This window comes from Cuculus canorus, chromosome 10 (genome assembly GCF_017976375.1).
Source record: "Cuculus canorus isolate bCucCan1 chromosome 10, bCucCan1.pri, whole genome shotgun sequence".
In the NCBI taxonomy this organism is placed as follows: Eukaryota; Metazoa; Chordata; class Aves; order Cuculiformes; family Cuculidae; genus Cuculus; species Cuculus canorus.
In genome coordinates, this window is record NC_071410.1 from 349,758 (window position 1) to 365,563 (window position 15,806).

The following is a 15,806-nucleotide window of genomic DNA, read 5'->3' on the forward strand; positions in this document are numbered from 1 at the left end:
CCCTGTCCTGGGATGGGAAAGCAGGTGGCCAGTCCGTCTCTGCCCTTTTTGTCCATGCCCGTGGTCCCACAGCAGCTCTGTACCTTCAAAAGCCTTTGAGGAGAAACCCGGCTGAAATCTTCCTTGGGCCCCAGGCTAGCTGTACGGAGGGGTCGTCCTCACCCGCACTGCCTCCTCCAAGCAAGGAGATCTTTTCTCTAAAATTAAGTTCCCCCAGTCAATGACATTTCTTCGCGAGTGCCCTGAGCCTGTTTTTCAGGCTGCTTGGAAGGGAAGTTGGATGTACAATAACCAGGATTGCCCCTGGAGCCCATTTTAGAAGAGATGCCACACTGCCATTTTCCATTCCCTCGGTGCAATGCCAGGTTTCACTCAGAAATTGAAAAGGATGATAATCGGTAATTTTGTATTTGAGCTCTTCAAACCTCCTGGGGAAGTGCCACTTAAAGTATGTGCTTCCAATTCCATTATTATAATTTCATAACCTCTCTTGACTGAATTAGCTGGAAACTAAATATGAAATATTCAGAAGTAGTGACTGTCAACCCTTTCCTGATTGTTTTTGCGCCTGCTACCACTCGTTGTTGGCTGGTTTTGCTGTCCTGTACTCCTGTACAGAGGGTGAAAAAGAACAGCAGCTCCTAAGAAGAAAACCTGTACGAAGGCTTGTTAAAGGCTTCTGGAGCCAAGTCTGCCACAGCAAAGAACACTGGAAGGGCTGCTCTTCCCACACGTATGGGCTGTTCTGATCTGAAGGACTGAAGATTCCAACCGGTGCCATGAGCTGGGCTGGAGCACTCGGAGACACAGGTAGGAACCAGCTCTCTGCCAGTTTTATCTGCTGGGTTTTATACCACAATGGCAACCATGTGACCAGCTGCCAGGCAGGAGCTGAGCATGCTAGCAGTGGCACTCCGCATCATTTCAAGGAGAAAGAAAGGAAAAAAGAAAAGAAAATTGAAAATCAAGGCTGAAGACCTAGATCAGTGAGGAAAGGCAGACCATTCCCATCAGTGCAAGGAGAGGGCAGATTAACAGTGTCATATTGGTTTTCTTTGTTCTGTCACCCAAGCCTTTCAGCTGAAAATTCAAGGACTATCAAACACATTTTCAAGCTTTTCTTTTAAAACTCCTCTGAAATTCCATTATTAGTAGCTATTACATACTTGCCATTTGTATTTTGAATAATAAAGTCTAAATTGTAACTGTCCACAGAAAATTGGATGCAATTGCTATTGCATTGTTGCTCTTCTCTTATTTCTGTTATTGAAGCCCATTTTGTAAAACTTACTCCTCCATCCACTCGCTTCTGATGAATGTAAGTGCTATTTAAAATATATGCTAATGGTAGACTTTAATGTGAAATAATGCATTTGAAAGCTGTGTTCCCATTTCTGATGCTAGATCATACTCTGACCTGGGGAGATTGTCCCTGAATATCACTGGGAGAGAAGTTTGCACTCCCCAGTTCCTGCCACCTGAATTTTAATTTGGCTTTAGACAACAAATGCATTTAGAATATGGCTGTAGTTTCTGTTATAAACGTGAAACATCAGTTGTTCAGAACTCTGGCCTGTTTTATCCCAGAGCAGGATAGCCTCCACGCAGCAGCTGCAGAGTGACGCTATGGGGAGAGAGGCTCGTGGTCCGGACTGGCTGAGCCAAGATCAGGTGGAACAGAAGTAGGATGGGAAGTGGCCTGGTGCAGAGATCCTGCCCTGCAGCACCTGAGTCATCAATCCAACCCCAGCTATGCCGCTGCCACAGGAAGAAAACCCGAGCTGGGTTTTTAAACATGTGTCTCTGTGAGAAGGGTGAGTAACTTACAAGGGCCCTTCTGTGCACATTGAAGAGCGCATGCAGGTATAAGGTTTGGTAATGAGTATTTCAGGGTCTTGACATTTTGTGCCTTAAAATCTCATGATGACAACAGAGCAAGCACTGATATCTGAGAGCAAATGGAGGAGTCCTTGCAGCTCATACATCAAGATGCCTTTGGCACCTCTGTATCTGTGGTATTATTAATTCATCTGTCTAGAGGGCATCCAGCCCTCCAGGAAACAAAAAGGCCTTCTGACATTTAAAAAGAGGCACAAAAAGAAAAGATGCTGAACGTCTTTAATATCTCCAGCCTGCAAAGCCTCTGCAGAGACCAGCAGGTAGCTTGAATTTCACTTGAGAAAAATAGGCAGAAAGCTCTAGGCCATCTTATTCTACACCACAGCCATTTCTGCTCCTAAAATGTTTTCTGACAGGTAAAAAAGCAGAAAAGCATCAATTAGACACTTGTCTAATGACATAGAAAACAAAGGACTGGCAGGCCCACTGAGCATATGTAGGACAGGAGGTGGCTGATGTGGAGCAAAGGCAAGAGTGCACAGTGTCAACGCTGGAGCATTAACGCTATGGGAACCTCAAAGCAAAGGAATGTCTGTGTCATGGCTCTGAATTCTGTTTAACAGCTTGATTTCAATCCCATGCTTTGAACTGTGATGCTGGGAACATGGCTGACAATGAATTTGGCCTCTGCTTGCATTTCTTGCAAACTGAGGTGTTCACCAAGACGTTGGGGCAGGCACGTGAACATTGACTGCAGCAGAACATCAGACCCACCACAGCACTGGGCCCCGAGGATGAGGCTCTGCTGAACCACCTCAACTAGTGACCGCCAGCAGGACCAGCCGGCGCCGGCCAGCAGAACATGGGTGGTCAGCGCTAGCCCTGACGAAGCATAGAGAGTGGGGTGCGGAAGGTGAGCGGCTCCTGGTCAATCCCTTCCTACTCCCCTTTCACTGAGCAGAGGGGCAAGAGGAAGAGCTGGGAAGAAAAGCAGGCATCCTTAATTTGAAAAGTAAGCAAGTGGTAAGGTGTGAAGGGGCAGCTATGGGGCCATCTGCAAAGTGAACAGTCTAGTGAAGAGTCTCTGTTCCTGGTCTGGAGGGTCGGTAAGGATCATTGCTGCAACAAGACAGGCTACATACAGTAACCGTAATGTATCAAGTTTTAACTCTTCAGCACCTGAGCACCAGAGTGTTTCAAGAAGTTCTAGCTCATACCTGTAATTAAATAATTTGCATCTGGAGAAAAATAACATCCCATGGATTTTGCTGGAAATTAGATTAGACTAAAGTCATACCTTTTCCCCTTCAAACACTTCCAGTTATAAAGCTGGTGATAATATGTGCCAGGCAAGAAAATAGGAGAGGATAATGAAACGGCTCTTGAGATGCATAGGAGTCTCACAGTCATGATGAGAACGACGTATGGGGGAAAAAAAAGCAGAGGCATCTTGTTGTAATTGTAACAAATGCACAGCATGTCCTTTCTACAGCCCTCAGGCAAGAATATCATATGGTAAATGCAAGACTTCATTCTGCTTCCGTTGAAAGCAACTGGAGTTGCACCACAGCCTTGAACTGGAGCAGCTTTGAGACCCTAGGGAGAAACAAATGCGAAATTTTGAGCGAAGAACTGGTTCTCTGGCAACACATGCATCAAAGGTACATATCTCTGCCCCCAGAAGGAATCCCTGTCTCTGCTGTGGCTCTCTTTTCCTCCTGTTTACTAGGAAGATTTTACCAGATTCTCAGAAAGCCTCTGGTGGATGCGGTGCAAGCTGGGATGCCCAGTTGGCTTCATGGCAAACAGACACCCCAACTGGAAAGAAAGAAACATTTACATTCCCATCACTGCTTATTTGCCTTGACAGAGGCCACAAATGTGGCTGGAGAGCAGGGTGCATGCTAGAACTGGGACAAGGGATCCTTGTGCTCCCAACCAGTTCCTGAGTCTTGCCAGGATCCCTCTCCAGCCCTGCATGTGGCTCCAGCAACTCCAGCTGTGGGCACCACAGGAGAGAGGGCACACACTGAGTCACCTCTTCCCAGCACCACCTCAGCACCTCAGGATTGGGAAACTGAGCCCGAGGGTCCCTCTCGGTTATTGCTTTTTAATTAATTCTTGGTAGCAGCAGCTACTGGACACTGGTCCATCTCCCCAGAGAATAACTAGAGACATAAACCACTCGCTCTAATGGCACACAGAAAGGGTGAACATAGCGACAGAGAACAGGATGGATGTTAGGAAGATGTTGTATAGCCATTTTAAATGCATTATTAATTGGAATTGGCAATAATTATCTCATTTGGGAAATACAAATCTTGTTGTCATTGTAACAAACAGGATACCAACAGCTCCTTGCTGAATTGGGCTGGATTGTTACAGTCTTAGACTTACAATGAAATTGAATTATTGGCTCCACACATCAGCATGTGACCTTTTTACACATTCACAAAACTCTCACTCTAGCAGGAGGCACGGTCCCTGTGTCCCACGTCCCTCTGTGTGCTCCCATCCCGCAGCTGGTCCCCTGCCAATGGCACACGGCCCACAGCCAGCTTTCTCCTTCACAGCATGGCCATGGCATGGCCAGGCAAGGAACAGAGCCACGGGCAGGACCAGGGGATTACCGAGGAAACGGGCAGAAAGCAAAACTTACTATCTCTTTTCAACAAGGTGTGAGTGGTACACACTGCATACAAAATGGGAAAGATGGTAATCTCCGGTTTAAAAATATGTCTTTTACAATCTTTGTCTGAAACCTAAACTGTCTTTTCTTTTCACGTTTCTCTCAGCATCTGTCAAGAGGAATTCAGATGTGGGGAAAAAACACTTATCTAAGAACAGTCTGTCAGTGCTGTTGCTTGGATCCTCATTTCAGCAATTCAGGCTCGGGGAGTTTTGCAAGTGTTTTTCCCTTTGTCCATTAATCCCCGTGCCAGTGTCTCTGCACACACAGGTGCTCCACACTGGAGAAGGCGGTGGTGGAGTCGTGTTCCCAGCCCAGACTCGTGCTGCAGCACAGCAGCTGCCGGCACCACAGCTCTGCCCGTCCCTGTCCAAGGCCTCGATCCAGAGCCCAGCGAAGCCAACACAAAGATCTCCATTGCGCCTTCTGGGCTCCAGATCAGGCTTTTCAATGATGCCCTTCCAGGATGGTGGCACAGGCGCTGACTGCTCTGGGAATTCGTGTGGGGAGATCAGACTTTCACCCTAGGCATCAGCAGGCCTATTCTGGCAGCCCATGCGGAAGAAAATGAGGTATTATTCTAGCTCCTGTTAATGACTTTGGAGACCAAGAAAATCTCTCAGAAGAAAAGAGCCTGTTCCTTTTTCATAAGAGCTCATCTTCCAAAGAAACAGTAACAATTTCCACTGCACATATCAAGCATCCTATCTGCTCTTTCTTATACTTTTAGAACGAAAGAATGACATGGAACTCGAAGGTCTATATTCTGCTGAAATGCTGTAGAAGAACAAGCATTTCCTACAGAGCTCTCTAGCCTGGAAACCTCTGTCTGCCCGGATCTCTCCATCGAGCCAGTGACGGGTCCCCCGGACCGGAGCTGAGCGGAGCGGACCGGAGCGGAGCGGAGCGCTGGCGGCGGCGCCTCCCAGCGGGCGGGCTTCGTGCTCGGGCAGAACCGCGCTCGGGCAGAACCGCGCTCGCCACCGGGGCTGCCAGGAGCCGAGCGGCTGCGCGGCCCGGGGGCAGCTCCACGAGCCGCGTTTATGAACGGAGCGGCGCCCCCGCCAGCGCGGATTGGCCGCGTCCGCGCTGCACGTGCGGGGGGCGGCGCGGGGCGCGGCGAGTGCGCGGCTCGGTGAGTGCGGGACGCGTTCGGACGGCTGCTGGGGCGGGGCGGGCTGTCCCGTGCGGGGATGGGCTGCGCTGCCTTCGGTTGCTGCGCGGCGGGTTCGGTGCCGAAGCAGCTCGGGGCGCTCAGCTCGCAGAAGTTGCCCCGGGGCGGCGCAGCCTCCCCCGCGCTGCGGAGCGGGTCTGTAAATCCGAGAGCCGAACCGGCCGGCCGCGAGGGACCGCGGTGCCGCCGCTGCCCCGGGGAACCTGGTTCTAAACACCCCCTTCCTCGGGGAAGCAGGAAGGTTCTCTCTGCAGCCGGCGCCGAGCGCTTCAGCGGCTGCAGAAAAGTGTGTTTTACTGGATATGGGAAGAACTGAGGAGACGTTCTCTGTTAGGAGATCAGGTTACAGCTCCATCCCCTTGAGCTCTTCCGTTCTTCTCGGGCTCCCCAGTGAGGTGGTCGTGGCTCCAAGCCTGTCAAGTTCAAGGAGCGCCTCGACGATGCTCTTAGTCCTAGCGTTGGGTGGTGCTGCGAGGAGCAGGGAGCTGGACTCGATGTTCTTACGGCCACCTTCCAACTTGGGATATTCAATGATTCGTTCCTAGAGCCTCCCCTGAAAGGGGTGAGGTTCAGTCACGCTGTGGGTCGGGTCAGGAAACCGATCCAGCTGCAAACACTGTTTTATTTACTTTTCACATGGACCAGCTTTTTAACTAGACTGTCCGAGGGCCTGGACGGAGACACAAGGGAAAAGCCTGTATGTAATAAGGAAGGAGAGGCATCCCTGTGCACCATCCACCTTTAAGGCCATGGTTTGCCAACCACTGTGAGTACTTGAGAGCATGTGTCCTACAGGCAGTCCTCAAGGAGTGGGCTCTCAAACACGTGGGTACTTGAGAACACCTGTTTGGCTTTTTTAAATGCAATAATCTGACCAAGGTTTCCTCTTGGGTTCCACCAGTCTGAAGCACACAGACTGCAATTCTGATGTGGCCTATGCATTGCAGCAGTTTCTTGAAACTTGGCCTTGTCTCATGGCAGCAAAGACAAGTTTCCACGTGAGAGCCCGGTGTGAGTTGATGCAGGGGAGGCAGTAGGTGGTTTCGTCTGTTATATCACAGCTCAGTGATGGCATTTCAGTGTAGCATGAATATCCCAGCTGTGCTCATTCAAAGATTAAAGTGGCCCAGCTGGAGCTGATTAAAATCACATTTCTTGGTTAGGCAGGTGCTGCTTTACCCTCACAGCTCTGAGCAGCTCCCTCGCACTGCCCACTGAGCACTGCCCTGCACTGTGGTGATGGTACCCTCGGTGTGTACCACAGCGGGCAGCAAAGAGGTGTGGAGTCCTGTGGGCTCTGCCCAGGTTGGGATAAGTCTCGCAGGGCTCTTCAGGCCCTCAGTGTCTGTCTGCTTTCCTGCCCCAGAAGCCCAGAGGGATGCAGTTCTGGATTATTTTGTACCTGTGTGAGTATTAAGTCCTTTCTGACTCGTGCCAAGCTCCTGGTCTCAGGGATGTTCCTGTGTGCCAATCATCTCTTTCAAATGAGTCGAACGATCCATTTAGCTGATTTCTGCTTTGCTGCTGGTTTCATGGCAGCTCCCCAGGCTTGTCTGGTGAGACCTGGACCAGGGCTAGTCCTGATGCTCCCAGTACCATCAGTACAACAAGGAGCTGAACTGCCCTCTGTGTTATAGCCGCTTTGTTCCAGCAGAATCCATGGCCGTTTGTCACACTCCCTGTCCTACCCAGGCTTCTCTCACTCAGAAATCTGACTGAGAAAGAGCTGTAGCCTCTTTTCAGTCTCCTGAATGATTCCTTTCTCCTTCCATCCCTCCAAGCTGCTTTAATGACTGTATCCTCTCATAGGTCCTGCAGAACTCCTAATGCTCCCCAAAGTAAGCAGACAAGCCAAGGTGGATTGTATTAAGGAATGCATGGATGCAAACACCCTCAGCTCCCTGCACCTTAATTCTGTCATAAAACAGCCTGTCTCTGCCTCCTGCCTGGTGTCTGCCTCTGGGCCGTCACTGTTGGTCTGGAGTCTGCGGGATGTCTGCCCTGCCACAGGCTGTTTGCCCTGGGTAGCCTGCGCTCTGCTGTGCAGGGTGGTGTTGTGGAGCCTTTTAGTGCTCTGAAAGCTCTGCTTGTTAATCCCTTGCACCGTGTGAGATCCATTGATTTGTGTGCACAGCCGTGGGGCTTGATGGGAATGGCATGTACCAACCGAAACAGCCGCCGACCCAGCAGAGCTTCTAAACAACTTTCTCCTCCTGCACATAGTATATCTGTAAATACTAGAGTCCTTGGTTAACAGGTTCTGCCTGACATCAATAGATCAATGCAATTTAAAAAACCTACTTAGAAATGTCTGAAAATAGGGATCGGTAAAAGTGAGGAAGCAGAGCTTTTATCCCCAGGGAACGGTTCTTGTGTGTCTAGTGCTGTGTGTCCATTTGTTTTCATACGGTGTGAGTGGCTCCTCTGCAAGTTGTGTGCCGCTACTGCCAAGTCTCACTTTTTGCAGGAAAGACCTTTGTCTTGCTGACACTGAGACACTGGAAGCAAGACTTTGGTTGTTGTTTGGAGGAGAAAATATGTGATAGACCAAAGTCAGCTTCTGATGTCATTTCTGGGTTCTGAATCATTTTAGGATAATTGCCAGGGTTCTATGCAGACAAAAGCTACCTGCGCTCTTAAAATTGATCCCCTAAATGGCTCTGCTTTTCTATTTCAACAGAAAAGAACTGGGCATTTTGAAGTGGAGGATGAAAGCACCGGCAGTGTGGCCTTCTGAAACTTGGAGGAAAAATGGGCTCAGGTGAGAACAAAGAAGAAAAAGCTGATGTGGGAGTAAACCAACTTCAAACTCCACCTGAGGGTTTTCTGCTTTTGTTACATGTAATAACTACCTCTTTTTTCCAGCCTGCCTGCAGAGCTGTTGCTGTTCTTGATGTATGAGGGGTTGAGAGCATGTGCTCCCAAACCAGCTCCTTTCCAACTTGCCAGCTGGAACTGCTCCCCAGTGCCACCTCTGCTGCTGGAGAACCCGTTGCACCTTAGAGGCTCCCTCCAGCTTTGCATTTTAAGTTGTTTGTAATGGCAACTGTGTCTTCATCAGCTTCATAGTGCCAGGCAGCTGAAGCTGATGGATCATTTGCTGTGCCAGCTGGAGCTGTGATCCCAGTAGCCTCGAGCTGAGTGAAGGCTCAAGTTAAGCCACCATGCCCGGGATGCTGCTTCAGTCATATAGGTCACCAATGGTGGGGTTTCTTGAGGAGTTTGACCATTACTCTTCCTTGGCCAAACTCATGTCAATCTACCAAGTAACCAACAGGACCACCTTCAACTGGACAGACAGCCGCATTGTCGAGTGGGAGAAATTTGCTGAGCTGGCTAAATATGAGCCAGAATCCCAGAAACCAACAGTGAAAGCTCTCCTAATCGTGGCGTACTCGGTGATTATCATCATGTCCCTCTTTGGGAACATGCTGGTGTGCCACGTGGTGCTGAAGAACAAGAGGATGCACTCAGCCACCAGTCTTTTCATCGTCAACCTGGCAGTGTCTGACATTATGATCACGCTGCTCAACACACCTTTTACCCTGGTAAGTGGCCTGCTGTGCTGTTCCTTCACCAGGAGGGGAGTCTCTCACAAGAACACTCTGCCTGGTGGTTGCACCCTCTCTATGCATGCTCTTCTAAGACTGAGGTGTGAACCCAACACAAGTATAATAGACAGCTCTGCCAGGCAAATAAAGTACTGTTGAGCAACATGTGGGCTCCCTTTGCTCCATTAGACTCTGTGTCTCCTAAAGGTCTCTCCAAGTATGCCACCAAACCACAGCAAGAGCATCTTGGGGCATGCAGAATAAGTGCCTGGATGAACTTGCCCTTTTAATGTACAGGCAGGATCACACTAGAGACTCAAATGTAGAACTTAGTGGATTAGAACAGCTCCAATGCCAGTCATGCTCATGTGACTGGAAGAAAGTAGTCAAGCTTTTCAGATGTGCCAGTTGAGTAAAGTCTTCACTGAAAACTCTCCAGAACTGAGGAGGGGTTTGTGTGACCAAAGTATGGTCCACTGTTCCCAAATACAGTTGTTAGGGTAATCAGAAAGTTATTAATGCAGTTCACGAATGGTGTTTATGCGAACAGGCCAGGAGGGGTGCAATAGCACCACTCATTTAATCTGAGTTGGTTTGACATTATAAAGTCTTACGTAAAGGTGTTGCAAACTCCACTGAACTTTCTTCGGGTTTCAGACGGAGTTGCCCAGCCAGGCAGCCAAAACGTGTGCTAGCTCAGGTGCACCCCAAAGGGCTTCCCTGTGGATTTCTCCCAAGTACATTTGCTGGCTGACAGCCCATTGTTGTACCCTCAGGTTCGCTTCGTGAACAGCACGTGGATCTTTGGGAAGGCCATGTGCCACATCAGCCGCTTCGTCCAGTACTGCTCCCTCCATGTCTCCACGCTGACCCTGACGGCCATCGCCCTGGACAGGCACCAGGTAAAACACCACTTCTCCACGCTTCCTTGCAGGGCTCTTCCCAAACCCCTGTCAGTCTCGATTGAGCCATGGGATCAAGGTGGATGAATCCTGGGGACTGAGCCCATATCCAGTGAGGGGGTCTAGAGCTAAATTCAAAGATGACCCGTTTGTACTGGAGTAGGAAGGCTTGATGGTCTTCTGTGGGGTCCCAGGTACCAGAGAGGGGAGAAACAACAAATCAGAGGTTTAAAGAACACTTCCAGGCTTTCAGTAGAAAAGGGTGAGAACACATTTTTCAGGTAATTTGAAAAAGCCAGATCTAACCCAGCCCCCAGGTACAGCAGGGCGAGTACAGTGGATTCAAGAAGCTGTGTTTTACAGAGAGTGCGGAGTGTTCCTTGAGCTGTACAGGGAATCTTCCCAAGCGTTTTGAGTTTCCAAAACCCCCCCAAAACAGAGGCATTTGCTCCATGGTCACCCTGCAGGGCGGCTGGAGCTGGCAGCAGCTCTCAGCTTACTGGCTTGGGGAGTAAAGAGGCATTCTGAGACTGTAGTTCCGTGTTATAACTGTAGGACTGATACTGGACTGGTATAAAGAGGAGGAATCTCTGCTGGAAATACTAGGAGGACCCTTTGGAGCTGTGAGAAGGCTGTGTCCACTCTGCCTGCAGCTGGGCTGTGCCAGGTGCTGGCTGCGTCACCAGGGCGGGAGAGAGAGGGCAGCCCACATGCTTATCTCTAGAGATCATTCTCCTTTCCTGTCAGCCACATAGTATCTTCCAGACTCCCAGATTTTATAAGCTCTTCACCTTTTCATCTAACAAAGAAAATCTCATAAAAGGTGAATTAATGCCTCTGAAGAGGGGAGGAGGGCTCAGCTGCATGGATTCAGCTGGAACAGGAGACCGTTCTTTATGCAGTTTACATAGAATAAACAAACATACCCACAAGTGAACAGACTTGGGTAGATATCTTTTGTTTCCTACCTAATGTAATCCATAATGTAAGAAAAATGGTCTTCACAGAACAAAATAGAGGAAAACTTTTAATTGAAAGCACTTCTGGGCAGACTGAAAAGTTCAATGTTTCCCATTTTCCAGGTCACTTTAATAAGCAGGACATTTTCCTAATCATGGCTGACATTTTCTTAACAGCATTGGATCATGTCAGAAATGCCTTTGCTCTGTGCACTGGTGAAGGAACTTTCCTTTCCCAGGAGCTGAAAGTCACGGTGCAGTCTGTGTTGCAGGTCATCCTGCACCCACTGAAGCAGAGGATGTCACTAACCAAGGGAGCACTCAGCATCTCTCTTATCTGGCTGATGGCAACCTGCTTCTCCCTGCCCCATGCCATCTATCAAAAGCTTTTCCAGTACAACTACAGGTGAGTTATTTCCCCTTCCAAGTGAGCGGGGAGAGGTCCAGTAGCCCCTGTGGCAGTGCCTGTCAGTGGTGAGAGCTGCTGGGGGCTCCCAGGCTTGGGGAAGGACACAGTGGAATCGGTGGGTTTTCTTTTGTGTGTGGATGAAACCTCACTTCCATGGCATTGTCTGCACTTGCCTGGCTCACTGTGGACATGCACATCCTCAGGACCTGGGTTTACTTTCACAGTCTCCCAGATGCCTGGGCAAGGGGTTGAGTCCAATCGCCCTGCCTGATCCTGGTGGCAACTCTGGGCATAGCCAGGGAATGGCAGGTCAATGAGCCAAACCTGCTCTGGTGTCATGATGTCAGGAGGGGCTTTGGCCCCAGGAGGAAATTTTCTCCTGAGGGCCTTTCCTCTTCCCTCCTCGTGGTTGCTCAGCTCCTCAGACCTAAGAAGACTGCGTCTGGCCGCTTGCTTAGGGAAGGAGGAAGGAGGTAGACAAAGCTGCAGTCTGAAACAGAAAGAAAACAGAACCCATGGTGTAAACATCTGGTGCTGAGATTAGCAAGACTGGACAGAGAGAACAGGGGGGAGAGGACCGCTTTTGTGAGTCACCAGGGCTGTGATCCCCAGGTCTCCAATACCTCTTGTGCTGGTTCACACATTTTGACTTCCTTGCATTTCATCCATCTGGATTTATGAAACAGCACTGTCCTTCCTTAAAGCTTGAGACTCCTCTAACCGACATTATATAAACAAGAAGAGAAAAAGAGAAGTCCCCCCTTCCTCTGCAGTGAATGGCTGGAGAGAGATACAGTGCTTTGACAGGGACACCAGCTCTTCTCTGTGAGCTGCTCTGCCGTGCCCAGCAGGGAGGGGAGCTCTTTACTTGGGTGAACGGAATGGAAGCTATTAAAAGGAGATGAAGTGGAAGTTCACGTTCATATGAGGACTTCTGAAGCATTAGAAGAAAGTGAAGTTTCTGATCTAGAGGAGGGGAAAAAGGAAGGAAATGGATAAATAAATAAAAATCTTATCTTGTCCCCCTTCCAGCTGGTCTGGTGATGGCTTTCATTGCTGGGAAGTTGCCTCTCTACCAGGTAGAAATAATGAAGTTTTGGGTTGTTTTGCCCTTGCAGTCTTCTGTTCCTCCATGCTGCCCCATCTGCCATGATGCTCTCAGCAGCTCCTCCTGGCCTGGATTCCATGGTGTTGCTCAAACTGGTGTGTGCTGTGGGGTGTGTCTCAGTGCCGGTGCCTGCACCCCAGGAATGATGGACTCGGGGCCAAGGAGATGATCTTACAGCAAGCAGCATTTTCAACCTGAGAGCAGCGTCCCAGGGAGAAGGGGTAAGGAGGTGGCAGCAGGAGAAGGATTCACACTGACCCCCTGTATAAAGGACAAGTATCTTCCCACAGTACAACCGCTTCCCTCCGGTCATTGTGGCAGGGAGAGAGCTGGACTGCCTGCACAGGCCTTTTATTGCTGTTTGTACACGAGAGATCACACAAAGGAGGAGTGTAATCCAGGGCTCCATGGCTCTCCCGGCTTGTGCTTGTGGTGGATGTGACGGAGAGAGACCTCCCTGGGGGACATGAGATCCTCGGCTGCTCTGATGTAAACAGAGTGCTAGGTTTCTCCTGTGCTCTCATTGCTTCACAGCTGTGTGCGAGTCATTGCTGAACAAATTGCTTATGAATGAACGAACGCTATATCTGTTTCATAGCACCTGTCTCCCCCCATCCCTTGGCACGACTGGAGGAAACCGAGCCTAGCAATGGTATGAGGCAGCTCAGGGCTATAAGGACTTCCAGGACGTGCTATTCTCGTCCCTACTTTCCATTGATTAAAAAGCGCAGTTGTAATCTTGCTTGTAATAGCTCCTGCCCAGGCTGGGCTCCTGAGGAGTCCCATCAGGAGCTACTGGAGCTCTGGGGACAGAAGGACGTGGGCTCCCAGCATGTGGCCTCATCCACGGTCATTCCTGAATTTACCAAAATGCAGTGTCCTGATGGGTTTTGCTCTTGAACAGCCTCTTCCCTGAGCTAATTGCTAGCCTCTTGTAGAGCTCTGCACTCCTCCTTTGGGGGCAGAGGGAAGGGGCAGTGAGGGCAGCAGCAGGCTTTTGATTACCTGTGTTCTCACTCTGCTCCCTGCACCATACAAAGGTGTTTTTAGGCTCCCCCCGGCACTGAAGCATCACCCTCACCAGGATCCCAGAGAGAAAAATGTCAGGAGCATGGTTTAGAAAGGACACTGTTCCCCTCTACATCGGTTACCCTCTCAACCAGTGTCTCCAGGGTCTCCCACAGCTGCGCTCAGTGGAGCTCTGCTCCCGCACCATTTGTCACCCCTCCAGCACCCTGGGTCCTGCACTCAGCGCTCCGCATTTGAGCAGTCTTCTTTTGTGGCACCACAGCCAGCTCCAGAGGTGAGAAACAGGATATTAAAGATCTCAATCAGTACTGCGACAAACAGTGCAGCTTGATGGGAGCTAAAGGCTGTGCTGGATACAAGCGAGCTGAGGACCCGGACTGAAGAGAGAAGAGCAAAATGGAATAAAAGAAAGAAAGAAGGAAAGAGGGGGGAAAAGGAAAGAAAAGGAGAAAACATCCACTGGAAATAAACATGTGAGTGCTCTTTTCTCCTAATGTTTCATCGCTTCCAGTCATCTGCTGTGGGATATGGAGGGCATGAACTGCAGAGCTGATGCGTCTGGGACAAGCCAGAAGTCTCACAATCATGCCACAGCCAGGATCTGAGCATGTGCAGTGACTCCGCCATGTCCCAGGAGGACCAGGTCTGTTGTGCATGGCCAGATGACTGCGTGCAGCCCGTGTTGGGGGGAGGAGCACATCCCAGGCTGTATTTCTGAGTGGGCACATTCAGGGAAACCTGGCATCCTTTTTCCAGATGTGTAGGAATCGCCTATAGGATCAGAGAAAGGCAAGAGTGAGGTGGGTCTCAGCCCCTGCCCTGTTTCCTCCTGCACTGGGTTTCTGGGGAAGAGGAGGTGGGCATGGCCGGGTCCCTGTGCCCGTGCATACAGGGAAGAGGCAGGTGTAGCTGGGCCACTGCTTCTTTCAGAGTAGCCCCTTCCGTAAGAACGGGCCACCAGGGGTGAGTTGTGCCATGCTAAGTGGGCACGGGGGACTCATTCAATTAAAATCAACTGCAGCTTCTAAGAGGGAACTCCAGCTGGTCTTTCTAAGAATTACCTTTATTGGACAACTCAACTGTTTGAGGGGAAGGGAGAGAACAATACACAGTGGCCTATCTTATCCTTAGTGAGATAGACAGAGAACATCATGACAGCACTTTCTGGGAGGCAGAGGTTTGACTGAGCTGCGTTTTGTTGAGCTGAGCAATATCTGGCCCTCTGTGTCCATACTACAAATCTGAGGAGGAAGCTGTGAGTGGTGTGGAAGCCCCACGGTGGCTGCTGAATCAGCAGCATCTGTTAGCACAGTGATGGCCAGATGCTATTTGTGTTTCTTTCTTTTCAAGGGAAGCCACTGTCCGGAGTTTGTGTATCCCTGATTTTCCTGAGCCTGCAGAACTGGTCTGGAAATATCTGGACCTGTCTACCTTCCTCCTTCTTTACCTCCTACCTCTGCTAATCATCACCATCACCTACACACGCTTGGCTAAGAAGCTGTGGCTCCGCAATGCCATTGGGGACATCACCACACAGCAGTACATCACCCACCACAAGAACAAGAAGAAGAGCATCAAGATGCTGATGCTTGTGGTGGTGGTCTTTGCTGTCTGCTGGTTCCCTCTCAACTGCTACGTGGTGCTCATCTCCAGTCTGGGTATCAAGACAAAGAACTCCCTCTATTTCGCTCTGCACTGGTTCGCCATGAGCAGCACCTGCTACAACCCTTTCATCTACTGTTGGCTGAACGAGAGCTTCCGCTCGGAGCTCAAGTCCCTGCTCTGCATGTGCCAGAAGGTGCCTCAGGTTCAGGACAACGCGCAACCACCTGTGGTCATGTCCTGCCGTGAGGCGTGGATGGAGCGGGCCAGGTGCAGGAAGGGACCTGCCTCACAGACCATTTACTCCACTGTAAATGTCCAGACAGCCAACGCAGACCTGTGAACCGACGGGCTGAGGTGAGTTACCTGGACTTAGTGGGCATCAAATGGCATCTCCCCATTCCTCCTCAGGAATCTACATTGCTGCTCTGCTATTTCAGTACTGACTTTTGACTCCTATGACAGTAGGAGCCTCTTTACTCAGTGCAGTGGGAGCAGAGCCTCTCCAGCACCCTCCCTATGAGCCCACAGCTGCAGCTGGTCC

General features: G+C 50.1%; 1 protein-coding gene across 5 annotated transcripts in view; it reads left to right on the forward strand.

The window, feature by feature from the left end:
• LOC104054339 (G-protein coupled receptor 83) overlaps positions 1-15,806 on the forward strand; it is a 33,922-nt gene that overhangs the window by 16,711 nt on the left and 1,405 nt on the right. The window contains exons 1-6 of one of the 5 annotated variants that reach the window (XM_054075272.1): positions 5,490-5,663; positions 8,383-8,463; positions 8,568-9,250; positions 10,030-10,155; positions 11,354-11,520; positions 15,011-15,619. In XM_054075272.1, coding sequence (XP_053931247.1) covers positions 8,867-9,250; positions 10,030-10,155; positions 11,354-11,520; positions 15,011-15,605 — 1,272 coding nt within the window. In that variant the 5' untranslated portion in view covers positions 5,490-5,663; positions 8,383-8,463; positions 8,568-8,866 and the 3' untranslated portion in view covers positions 15,606-15,619. Of the gene's footprint in view, positions 1-5,489; positions 5,664-8,382; positions 9,251-10,029; positions 10,156-11,353; positions 11,521-15,010; positions 15,620-15,806 lie in introns of those variants that run through there. The other 4 variants (XM_054075274.1, XM_054075271.1, XM_054075275.1 and 1 more) reach the window with 4 other exon arrangements.